At 43.5% G+C, this 11741-nt stretch overlaps 1 protein-coding gene across 4 annotated transcripts in view; it reads right to left on the bottom strand.

Annotated features, from left to right (window-relative positions):
* Positions 1 to 419: 419 nt before the first annotated feature.
* The window catches only part of CREG2 (cellular repressor of E1A stimulated genes 2), a 52111-nt gene continuing 40789 nt past the window's right edge, over positions 420 to 11741 (bottom strand). The window contains exons 4-5 of one of the 4 annotated variants that reach the window (XM_070573464.1): positions 2621 to 2824; positions 420 to 1885 (exon numbers count right to left, since the gene is read on the bottom strand). In XM_070573464.1, the coding sequence (XP_070429565.1) occupies positions 1801 to 1885; positions 2621 to 2824 (289 nt within the window). In that variant the 3' untranslated portion in view covers positions 420 to 1800. Of the gene's footprint in view, positions 1886 to 2134; positions 2825 to 5156; positions 10370 to 11741 lie in introns of those variants that run through there. The other 3 variants (XR_011526325.1, XM_070573466.1, XM_070573465.1) reach the window with 3 other exon arrangements.

Genomic DNA, 11741 nt, shown 5'->3' with positions numbered 1-11741 from the left:
AAGTTAAGATAGCTATGTAATGTCTTGTCTAGGAAGTTGCTAGTTTAGGGGTAATTTGGGGGTGAGACAGATCTGCCAGGCAAAAGGGGAATGTTTCATTCTTACCGATTTGATTTCAAACAGCAAAGTTTATGACAGCTGGTGATTTTAGAACAGGGTTTGTCACTAAGAAAGCAGAAGTCACTCAGAAGGCGGTTTGTTAGGACGATTTACAGCTGTAGCATGAACTTTGCAGCTGGCTTTGTCTATTATCCAGCCAGTTTCATGGCAGGGCAGAGTTTTCCTTTCTAAAATTAGTGTCTGGAGAAAGAATTGTTTAAGTCTTTATAAAAAACAATCACCAGCTACTTTGCAGAATGTAATACACTGTACATGAATACAATAAAAATAATTGCTATGTTAAAAAACAAACAAACCCAAAACAGTCATACCGTTTTATTGTTCCCAATACTTTTAGGTGAACTACACAATCCTTTCAAAACTATCTGTAAAAAAGTGGCATTCATATAAGAAAGATCCAGAGCATGGTTTTAAAAGTAATTAAAATATTTTATGATGACTTGGGAAATGTGATACATAATTGTTACCGCCTACAAACATAGGTTCTTTACCGGCCACACAGGACGGGCCAAATAAAAACTGGACGCCAGGCTTATGGCAAGGAAAGCGTTTTTATTTTGGGTGATATCAGCCAGGAGACTAGAGTGAGCCCTCAAATTTATCTCGTTTCGTCTCGTCTCCCCGAAAGAGGGGAGGTGAGGGTTTTAAAGGTTTGTGAGGAATGTGGCTGCTTGTAGATGGGGGGGAAGTCAGTGGCCTTGCCGGTCGGTCGGAGCTTTCCCACCAGCCTGCGTTCAGCCTTGGGACGGTGTTTGCAGGGAAGAGGAGATGATAAGGGAATTTGCAGGTGGGCAACTTTGACTGTTTGTCTCCATAGCAGATAGTAGGTTCTGGAGCCAGGGAGTAAGCAGGGAAAAGACGCTTTGGTTTTAACCCCAGATATGCTGGGTTTAATGTGGGGGAACCGATGTCAGGTCTGGCATCATAGTCATGATAGAACAAATATTTTTATATTCCATGAGCTCAATGCCATGAACATTTCTTTTATGTTAGAAGGGACGTCAGTCAGTGTCCAAGTGGGAAAACAGAAACACTCCAGACATTTCAACGAAAGAGGGGTTTAGTGCAGGCACTTAGCTACAAAGGGGTTGGAAGGGCTGGAAAGGCCAAAGACCCAGGAGGAAGTAGGGGTTGGGGAGGTGGGGGTAGGGAAGATGGCAAAAGCTCCTACTGCCCAGCTGGAGGCCATGAGTCCACAACTGAATTATTGTTTTTGTAAGTATTATTGAATCAAAATCAAAATTCAAATCACCATTTGATACTGAAAATTCGTAAAGAAGCCTGGGCGGACTGTTGGGTGGTGATTCAGCGGGTGGAAGTGGCAGTCTGGGCTCGCATGGGTGCCACCCATTACCAGCAGTGACTCAGGGCAGGTTTTCCCACTTGGCAATTAGAGAGAATGAGGGGCTACCGCCCAGGGTTGCTGTGAGGACTAAGTAAGCTACAGCTTTGAAGGGCTAACACAGGGCTCTTAGTAAATTCCCTACTGATTTACAGTTCTTGCATCTGCTGGAAGCAGCTCCTGCCTGAGCCTGAGGCCACATCAGGAACTCAACTGGGCCGAGAAGGAAGGAACTCTATGTGGATCTGACTGGGTTCTTCTTGAAACCCCCAAAGCATCGAGAGGAGGGCGTGGGGGTTGGAGTCAGACAGTCCTGGGTCTGGTATCCGCTGGGTCCCCTACTTGGTCCTGGGTCCCTGGAGCTCAGTCTGAGAGCTTGCTAAGCTGTGGGTTTTCCATGTGGAAAACTGAAGCATTTTCTTCCTGCAGGGTGGATGTAAAAACTAAATGAGATTTTTAAAAAGTATGCAAAATACCTAGCTCATAGCAGGATTCAGTTATAGTGACTGCTGTAGTTAAATCATTATTTATAAATAATTAAAATATAAATAATTAGTAATTATTCAATAAAATATCACTATCAGAATGTAATAAAGAATTTGTGTGTTTGTCCTGTTGATGCAGGCTCAGCGAGCCGAGGAATCGAAAGAAAGATTTCTTGGACTCTCAAAGTCTGGTAGTAGCACTCTTATTTTATTCAGAAAATAGCATGGGGACAGGACTATGGGCAGTGAAGAGCTGAAGGGTTGAGGGTGGGGCTAAATTTATAAGCATAGGTATGTGAGTTATTTCTTTACAAGACAAATGAAAGATCATGTAAGAAAGTCATTAAAATGATATCAGTGCAGGTGGGGTCTGGTTATCTGGCAGTCATATAACTGGATATGAGTCAGGTCAAATCAGGTCAGGACATCCTATACTTCCTGGAGGATGATATAGATTGGCATGTAGGCCAGAATGCTTTGGGCTTCTCTCCCTGGGGCAGCCTGGAACCTCATCACTGTCATGTGCGGGAAAACATTTATCTGTGTATGTTTTCAAGCGGAGAGCTCGGTGTGCACGTGTGTCCACCATGGCTACTTCACTAAGCGCGGCTGCATGGCCCACGGCTTCTTTCTGGCCTGGATTCTGCATTCTGGACTCAGGGTTCTCTCTCACCTGGATTCCGGGTTCGGAGAAAGATGAAGTTCCCAGGGATAGCCACCGGGTGGCGCAGCGACCCTTTGCCGCGGCTGTAGTGAAACTCGCCAGGTTTGGAAGCTGCAAAGTTTTCTCAGCGGCTCTGGGAGGTCGGCAGTTTTATCTGGAAATGGTTGGGAGGATGAAGACCTCAGGGAGGAGCAGGGAGGTGAGGGAGTAGACCTACAGCAGGAGGAGGAGAGGAGGCAATGTGTGGGTGAAAGGGACACACGGAGCCCTGGGGAGGGGCTCTGGCCCCAAGCCCACAGAGAATCAGTCTGCTCTTGCCACAGCCATTGTCCAGCACTTAACATGAGCCACAAATGGGCCGGTGAAATCAGCCCCCTTAGGTAGCTCAGAGTCTTGCTGAGGACAGTGACACGTGGACAAATGACTAAATACAATGTGAAAATAGTAAGCCGTATAATGCCACTGTTTCCTTATGCTGTGCCAGGCATGGTGTTATAATTATCCTATTTTACACGTGAGGAAACAGATGCAAAGGATTCATTAGTTTCCCAAATTCACAAAACAGAAACAGTAGATTCAAGCTATGCCAGCCTATTTTAAAGGCTATGTTGGTGCTTTGCAAATCATTACTCCCCCAGTAAAAAGATAGAACAAGAGACTCCTGCTCCTTTCAAGCTCATGACTGCAGGTAAACCTCAGCCAGAGTTGACAACAGGATGGCAGGACACCCCCCAGTGGGCTCCAGGCCCCATGTCAGCCTCTGTCCCTCCTCCCTGCCAGCATCTCCTCACCTCTTTTCACCCTCCACTCACTGACCCAGCCTCTGGCTCCCCCCGACCACGGTCCTCTGGACACCTCAGCCGCCATTCCCACAGCCGCAGCCTGGCCTCTGCCATAGCCCTTGGCTCACACAGCTCACTCTGGTCACAGGGACCCGGCCTTCCAGCTGGTGGCTCTATCACCCCACTGCAGCTGTTCTGTGCTTTACGGGGTCCCCTGACGGTCCACTTCCTCTGTGCATCAGCCTCCCCCGCCTTCAATTCCTACCATCCTTCCTTCCCCAGCTTAGTTCCCACGATGCGGCATGTCCGCCACGCTTAAAAGACACCCTAAACTCATCCTTGTCTCATCCTCCTCCACCGCACCTGCTTCTACCTCCGGTAAGCCTAGCCTCGCTCCTGCCCGCATCTGGGCAGCAGTGCCAGAAAATCACCCGGCAGGAGAGTGTCAGGAGAGGAGGAGGAAAGGAGGAACAGAAGATTCTGAGAGGAGGTTAGGGAGTGCTCATCTGAAGGCCTCAGATTCTCCGGGAAGCACGTTTTTTTGGCTGGCAGCGAGGGGAAGAGGGTGTGGGCTCCCAGGGCTGAAGACGAGGAGAATACTGGAAACAGCTGCTTAAGAGAATGGGCGCGCTGGAGGAGAACTGGGCTGGCTTCCCTGGGCGGGATAGATGGCCCACTTGAGGATGTGGACCCCGGATTTAAGGTGGGACCGATCTTTGTGGTTGTAGCTTCTCTCTGCTAATATTTAGCTGTAGAGACAAACACTGAATTTATCCAGGGCTGGGGTTGCCATGTGGTCCCAACAGAAAACAGTGGGCATGTTGAGGATACTGGCTGAAGAGCTGGAGCAGAATCCATAGACTTGACCAGGTCGCCTGGCTTAAATATCTGTTTGTTTACAAAACTAAGCTTCCAGAAAGCAGGGATTTGTTCTCCACTGCAATCCCACCAGGTGGTCAGTCCCCTCTGTTGAAATAAACTTCTAGGCCCAAGATGGAGCCCTTCCTGCCTGGGTGCCGCATCAGCAAACCGAGACGTAATAACTTTTGTGTCCCTGTAAATGCTCTGCTTGACCAGAAAAGCAGCTATCCAGTCAGGGCTCTGGCAGCAGGAAAGAGGGCTGGAAGGAGAGCAGGTGGGGTTGAGGGAGACCTCTGCACGGTTTCTGCGGCCGGTCAGTTCTGGATAAGCTGCTCAGGACATGGGGGCTGAGGTGGAGTGGAGGTAGGGGGACCAGTTCATCTCAGTTCACCCAGGACTCTCCTGAGTTCAGCACTGAAAGTCCCATGTCCTGGGAACCCTGCGTCCAGTGACTATGGGCCGATTGGTCACCCTCCGTGGAGGATGAGAACACCTCTGAGAAGCCGGAGAGTTGATGTGTGGTCTTGGGAAGCTGCGGGACTGATCACTCTTGTGGGCACTGTGTCATTTTTTGCCACACTCCATGTGTGACCCCTTGGGCATGTTTTCTCATCAGTGAAAGGGAGCTTTTTGTAGCCCTGAACTCTAGGAATAACAACTATGCTAAAAATGGCAAATACTTCCAAGAGTGGGAACACTGAAGTGTGGCTCCATCAGCATTGTCATGTCAGCAAATTAAGTGCATTGTACTGAGAGCCTTAAAAAATCCTATCAACAAAAGTCACCTGGCTAATTCTTTTTTTTCTTTCTATTGGAAATTTAACTCCTGATTTATTGAAGCAGCGTCTATTTTCTTAGAAACCTAATAATGTCAAGTTGTCATATTACGCAAAAGGACTATATACAAATATCATAATTTTATTTAATCAAGCATGGAAATCATATCATGAATGAAATAGTCTTTGGTTAAATAAACATATCTAGTTTTGAAAATAGATTTGACACTCCACATGCATTACATAGCACAAACCAAGCTTCATTACAATTCAAATCTTATAATAACCGAGTTACTGTTATAGCAATCAAATAAGCATCAACAAATTATTCTAGGGAAGTTTTATTTTCTGAACAGTATTTGATGGTTAAATTATTAAAAATGAAATACAGACTTTCTGGAAAAATTGCAGAAATACTTTTCAACCAAAAGAACCAACTCTTTTGGTGAATCAATATATGCAAGACATAGTGAAACTAGTAACATCAGAATTACACTAAAAAAAAAAGAATTACACTTTCTATGTCAACGTCATGGACATGTACAATCGCTGTAAATAATAAAATGGGGGTCAGGATATAACTTATTCTCAGAAACAAAAGAAGAATTCTTTCCCAGACTACTTAGAGGAAGATTACTGGAAATATGGTTCTTTGCTATAAAGATCAGTGGAGCATCATTATGTGTAGACTCAGATACCTATACACACGCGTAGCTTACTCAACACGTCTGTGTCGGAAACTTGAAGATATCCTCCCCTTCTAAGTGTCCCACCCAAGATCTATAAAGCAGATGTGTTGAATTCTTATTAATTTGTATTCAATATTAAATTGAATACATTTAGAAAACTTCTAAAGAAATCTTCTCTCTCTTCCGCAAATGCATATATTAATGGTTAACAAAAGAGAACTGTTGTTGTCTTTTCTGCTAGGTTTTGGCACATAGTTCAGTTCTTCATTTCATTAGGGACCAACAAGAGAGAGCGCGTAAATGCCTTATTTAAGCTAAGCCTTAAATTTTGTTTATATTAAACTTTTTATTCTGAGATAATTGTAGATGCTGAGATAATTGCAGATAATTGTAGATTCACATGCAATTGTAAGAAACAGTACAATGAGATCCTGGGTGACTTTTACCCAGTTTCCCCCAATGGTAACATCTTGCAAAACTATAGTACAGTATCACAACCTGGATCTTGACATCGATGTTGTCCAGATATGGAACATTTCCATCATCACAAGGGTCCCTCTCTCCTTCTCTATTTTCCTCCTTGGGATCCCTGACTCTGTTCTCCATTTCTAGGATTTTGCATTTCAAAATGTTATATAAATGGTATTATGCAATATGTATCCTTTTGGCATTGGCTTTTCCACTCAGCACAATTCTCTGGAGATTCATCCAAGTTGTGGCTTGTATCAGAAATTATTTTTATTGCTGAGTAGTATTCCATGGCATGGATGTATCACAGTTTGTTTCCCCAGCCACCCATTAAAGGACATCTGACTGTTTACAGTTTTTGAATATTATGAATAAAGCTGCTATGAACATTCATGTACAAGTGTTTGTGTGAACATAAGTTTTAATTTCTCTGGGATAAATGCCCAACAGTGTAATTGCTGAGTGGTATGGCAGTTGCATGTTTAGTTTTATAAGAAACTGCCAAATGGTTTTCCAGAGTGGCTGTTCCATTTTGCATTCCCACCAGCTATATATGACTGATCCAGTTGCTCTGCGTTCTTGCCAATGTTTGGTGTTGTTACTATATTTTAGCAATTTTGGTGGGTGCATAGTGGTATTTCATTGTGGTTTTAATTTGCAGTTCCCTAATGACTAATGATGTCGAGCACCTTTCCATGTGCTTATTTGCCATTTGTATATCCTCTCCAGTGAAACGTTTGTTCATGGTCTTCATTTTCTAATTGGGTTTTTAAAACAACTGTTGAGCTTTGAGAGTTCTCCATCCATTCTAGATACCAGTCCTTTGTCAGATGTGTGGTTTGCAAATATTTTTTCCCAGTATGTAGCCTGTCTTTTCATTCTCTTCACATGATCTTTTGTAGAGCAAAAGTTTAAAATTTTGATAAAGTCTAATTTATCAAACTTTCCTTTTATGGATTGTGCTTTTGGTGTCAAGTCTAAGAACTCTTTGCTTAGCCTTGGGTCCCAGAGATTTTCTATTTTTTTAAAAAAAGTTTTATAGTTTTACATTTTATGTTTAGGGTTATGATCTATTTGGAGTTAATTTTTGTATAAGGTATGAAGTTTAGGTTGAGGTGCTTTTTATTTGCCTATGGCTATCCAATTCCTGCAGCACATTTATTGAAAGGTCTATCTTCCTTCCCCTGAATTGCTTTTGTACCTTTATGAAAGATCAATTGAGCATGTTTGCATGGCTCTATTTCTAGCTTCTCTATGCTATTCCATTGATCTATGAGCCTATGCCTCCATCAATACCACACTGTCTTGATTACCGTAGCTGCATAATAAATCTTTCTATTGGATAGAGTGATTTCTCCTACTTGCTCTTCTTTTACAAGATTGCTTTAGCTGTTCCAAGGCCTCTGCCTCGGAACTTTTAGAATAAGCTTGAATATGTCTACAAAAACCTTGCTGGGATTTTGATAGAAATTGCATTAAACCTATAGATGAATCTGGGGAGAATTAACATCTTTACTATTTTGTGTCTTCCAATTCATGAACATGCTATGTCTCTTCGTTTGTGTAGGTCTTTGATTTCTTTCATTAGAATCTTTTAATTTTAAGCCTTTAGATCCTGTATGTTTTGTTAAATTTATACCTAAGTATTTCTTTGAAGTGATTGTAAATGGTATTGTGTTTTTAATTTTGGTTTCCACTTTGTTCATTATTAATATACAGAAATGTGATTAAATTTTGTGTGCTGATCCTGTATCCTGAGACCTTGCTGAACTCCCTTACTAGTTTTAGGAGCTTTTTTTTCAAAATATATTCTTTGGAATTTTCTATGCAGACAATCACGTCACCTGTAAATAGGGATACATTTCTTTCTTTCTTTCCAATCATATGTATTTTATTTCTTTTTCTTGCCTTATTGCCATGTCGATAACTTCCAGTATAGACTTTAAAATTTTAACCAATGTAAATTTCCAGAGATTTGCTGAAACTTACTGGCCTGAATGGGGCCCATCATTCTCAAAAAGATGCATTTTCAACACTCTTCTAATATCCAACCTGTTTAGTTTTCATTTCCTGTAATTTAGATAAATAACTGATGATGATAACATTCATCGGTGTTTACAAATGGCACCTACACTGCAAAGCCCCTTGAAGCAGCAGAGTGACCTTTAATGAGCTTAGTGGAACCTGATTATAAAAGCAAACCAAGCACAGGAACATTGTCCGGAAGGCAGCACCAGGAGGCAGTGATGCTCACAGAATTTAGGTTTCAGGTTGCCTTCCGGAGTATGCTGTTCTTCCAGTTTTCCCCTCTTACCTCTAAATTGGGGGTACCAATAATTTTAAACTCTGAAAATATGAAATATCCTCAAAGTTACCTTATTCTTATGTATTAGAAATTTCTATTGTTAGAAGCTCTTTTCAGAACTGACTTTTGATAAATAAGGAATTCTATGCATCTTACTATGCTTTTAGTAACAGACACTTAAAAAAATATATTGACAACTCAGACTCCCTTCATGTCTTAATTTTTTAAACAAAAATAACACCATTAATAACGCTTTTATTTATTTTAAAAATGTATGTTTCCTATATATAGTGTTGTGTTTTTATCTTATACAACACACCTAACCCACCAAAGAGAGTTTATAGCCTTTATAAAAAGACAAAAAACTGAGTACTAGATCCTCTACAGACTCAGTATAAGAGGCCTGGGCTATGTGTACACATGGGTCCTTGCAGGCCTTGGTGTGTACACAGGTACAATGTAGTTTCTTGCAAACGTGAGGAGCTCCTGCATAAAAACTGTAGAAAATTTTAAGTCTGTAGTAAGAATCCAATCGCAGAGACTTCTTTTGTTTTGGTAGGAAGCAGTGGCAAATCATCCACAGGCAGGTTAGTTATCACTTTCCTGAAGTTCCTGGTTAAACGACCACCTGTGCATTTCAGTAACTCTTTGTCTTGATCTTAAAGCTAGAAATCTTGCAGGCACCACTCTGCTCATTGTGTGCAGTGAGTTCTGGAGTCAGACGTTGACTTAGCCTCTCTGAGCCTCAGTTTTCCTGCCTGTGAGTAGCAATGATGATATGTGTCTTGGTGGTACGGCTTAAATGAGGTGATCCCGTGAAGGGCCCGGCCCAAGGCTGGGCAGCGAGCGCGACCTCAGTTACTGACTTCTGTCCTTCCTTCTCCTATCCGTTGCCTGTGCTTCCTTCCTGGGCTCACCCTCTCCCCTCTCCTCTCTACACACCACAGAAGTAGGTGCATCTTACTTTGGGCCACTCCTCATGGCTAGGAGAAGGGAGCCCTCTGTCAGAAGCGTTAGCAGTGGGATCTGGGAGCTTGATGCTGAAGCTGTTTCTCCTCTTCAAGGTACTGCCATGGCCTGCTACACAGAACAGGGCTGTGCACAATGCTGGGGGGCCTCATGCTGTTTGTCATGGTACAGTGGGAAAAAAGCTTCAGAAGTGACCAATACACTCCAGCAAATGTGACAATAATGCACGCGCATTCCAGTGGCATGATGAGTAATCCGCAGACAAACGATCCTCTGCCCGCCCCCTAAACACCACATGGGGGCTGTGGGATGCATATTTAGTTCCGTTGTGGTTGCAATGAGCTCAGAACCAAGACACTGCCTTTGGCACAGCAAGCAACAAAAATACTCTCACAATACAAAGCAATCACATTGTACATACAAGCATAATTTTTTTTTGTCTTAAAGAATGGAACAGTAACTGTCTCAACATCTCACTTTGACAATCAACAATGATTCCCAAATAGGTGAGTCTGGACCGAATACAACGTCAACAGAGACTATGTATGTGAAGTACCTGGATGAGCTGGGGATTTGCAAACGACCACTTGAATTTCTGGTCTAGTGCAGGGTTCCCTGGTCACCCTCTTTTGTGCTGCTATAAGGATGACAGGGCTGCCCTCAACCCTTCAACAAAGAGACAGCAGTCAATAGCTGGCTGGCAGCTTCACTTAAAAGGTTTTCATTTTACGCAAGCACCGAGGACTTTCTTCTTAGTCCATCAGGCCTTTCTTGGAACTGCTTTGAAATATTCCTCCCTTGAAATGTCAGATACTCCTCCATACCATTTCTGAAGCCAGATATGTTCTATCCTCATCTTCATAAAGAACCATTCATACTGCCGAGGCCACTTCCTCATAACCGGGTGTCTGCAGAAACAAAGGAGGGGTCACTATAGAGCTGTTCTTATCAGAGGGTGCGGCCTCCCCGGGCACAGGTCAGGCTCCACGTAGCCTTTGCCAGGTCGTACTACCCTCCAGACTCCAGGCCTCATTTGGACTGAGATGTGCTCAAACCAGCCAGAGGCCAAAGCCAGGGAGCCAGGGGTGGGGTCTGGGGCAGCCTTAGGAAGGCAGGAAACTGCGGTCCCCACAGTGCGGGGAACAGCTCCAGTCTTGAGTCAGGCTCCTCAGTTCCACTGCTGATGGTCTGTGATGCCTCCTGGGCCATTTGCCCTCTCAAGCCGGGTCTCCTTAATGTCATGGGGGATGACAGTGGTGGTGCTCAGATGCCAGGGCTGCATGGGGAGCACCCGCACAGAGCAAGTGCTCAGTGAGCGCCGGTTATCGTTACCGGGAAACATAAAGAAAGGCTTTATGCATCTCTGTATGAAATGTTGAAAGAAACGTGGGCCCGTGAGACAAATGTGTTCTTGGGAAGATTTCCATTCCTGCAGCAGGCTTCGAACTGTTGGGCCAAGTCGAGAGCCAGCCGGAGTGGACAGGGAAGGTCCCTCACCGTCCCCCTTCTGCTGTTTGCTGATTGGCCTTCTCCCCCAGGCATAGCCCTAAATATGTGCCTTACCCTTGATGCTGGCGGCTGTGGATCACCTTTTTAAAACTTCATAAAAATAAAAATTTTATTTATATCTAAAAATGCTATAAACAAAATTCAAAAAATCAAGTGCAAACTGGGAAAAATATTTGCAACAATGCAAGTGCAATAATAGGTTAATGACCTTTTTTAAAAAAAGAATTTATTGGGGCTGGCCCAGTGGTGCGGTGGTTAAGTACGCACGTTCCGCTTCTCAGTGGCCCAGGGTTTGCAGGTTCGGATCCCGGGTGTGGACATGGCACTGCTTGGCAAGCCATGCTGTGGTAGGCGTCCCACATATAAAGTAGAGGAAGATGGACACAGATGTTAGCTCAGGGCCAGTCTTCCTCAGCAAAAAGAGGAGGACTGGCAATAGTTAGCTAAGGGTTAATCTTACTCAAAAAAAAAAAAAAGAATTTATTTAAAAATAATCATAAATACAGAGAAGCTGAAAGTACAGTATAAAGGACTATTTTTTCCTAAACCATTTGAAAGTGAGTTGCTGATCCAATGCCCCCACACTCCAAATGCTCCTGCAAGCCAAGATAATAAAGTAATTGTTGTTGTTTTAAGCAAACCAGTTTTGTACTAAAATGGGCACAGATTTTGGCACCTGTAAGGGGGGGTGCAGGTGTAACAAATCCTAATCCACAGGACACGGGCTTCAGGTCCAGGGGGGAGTGGAAGCTGGAAGGACCTTGAGGAGAC

Source organism: Equus przewalskii, chromosome 14 (genome assembly GCF_037783145.1).
Source record: "Equus przewalskii isolate Varuska chromosome 14, EquPr2, whole genome shotgun sequence".
Classification (NCBI taxonomy): domain Eukaryota; kingdom Metazoa; phylum Chordata; class Mammalia; order Perissodactyla; family Equidae; genus Equus; species Equus przewalskii.
The sequence above is the reverse complement of the archived record's forward strand: the minus strand, read 5'-3'. Positions and strand labels throughout refer to the sequence as shown.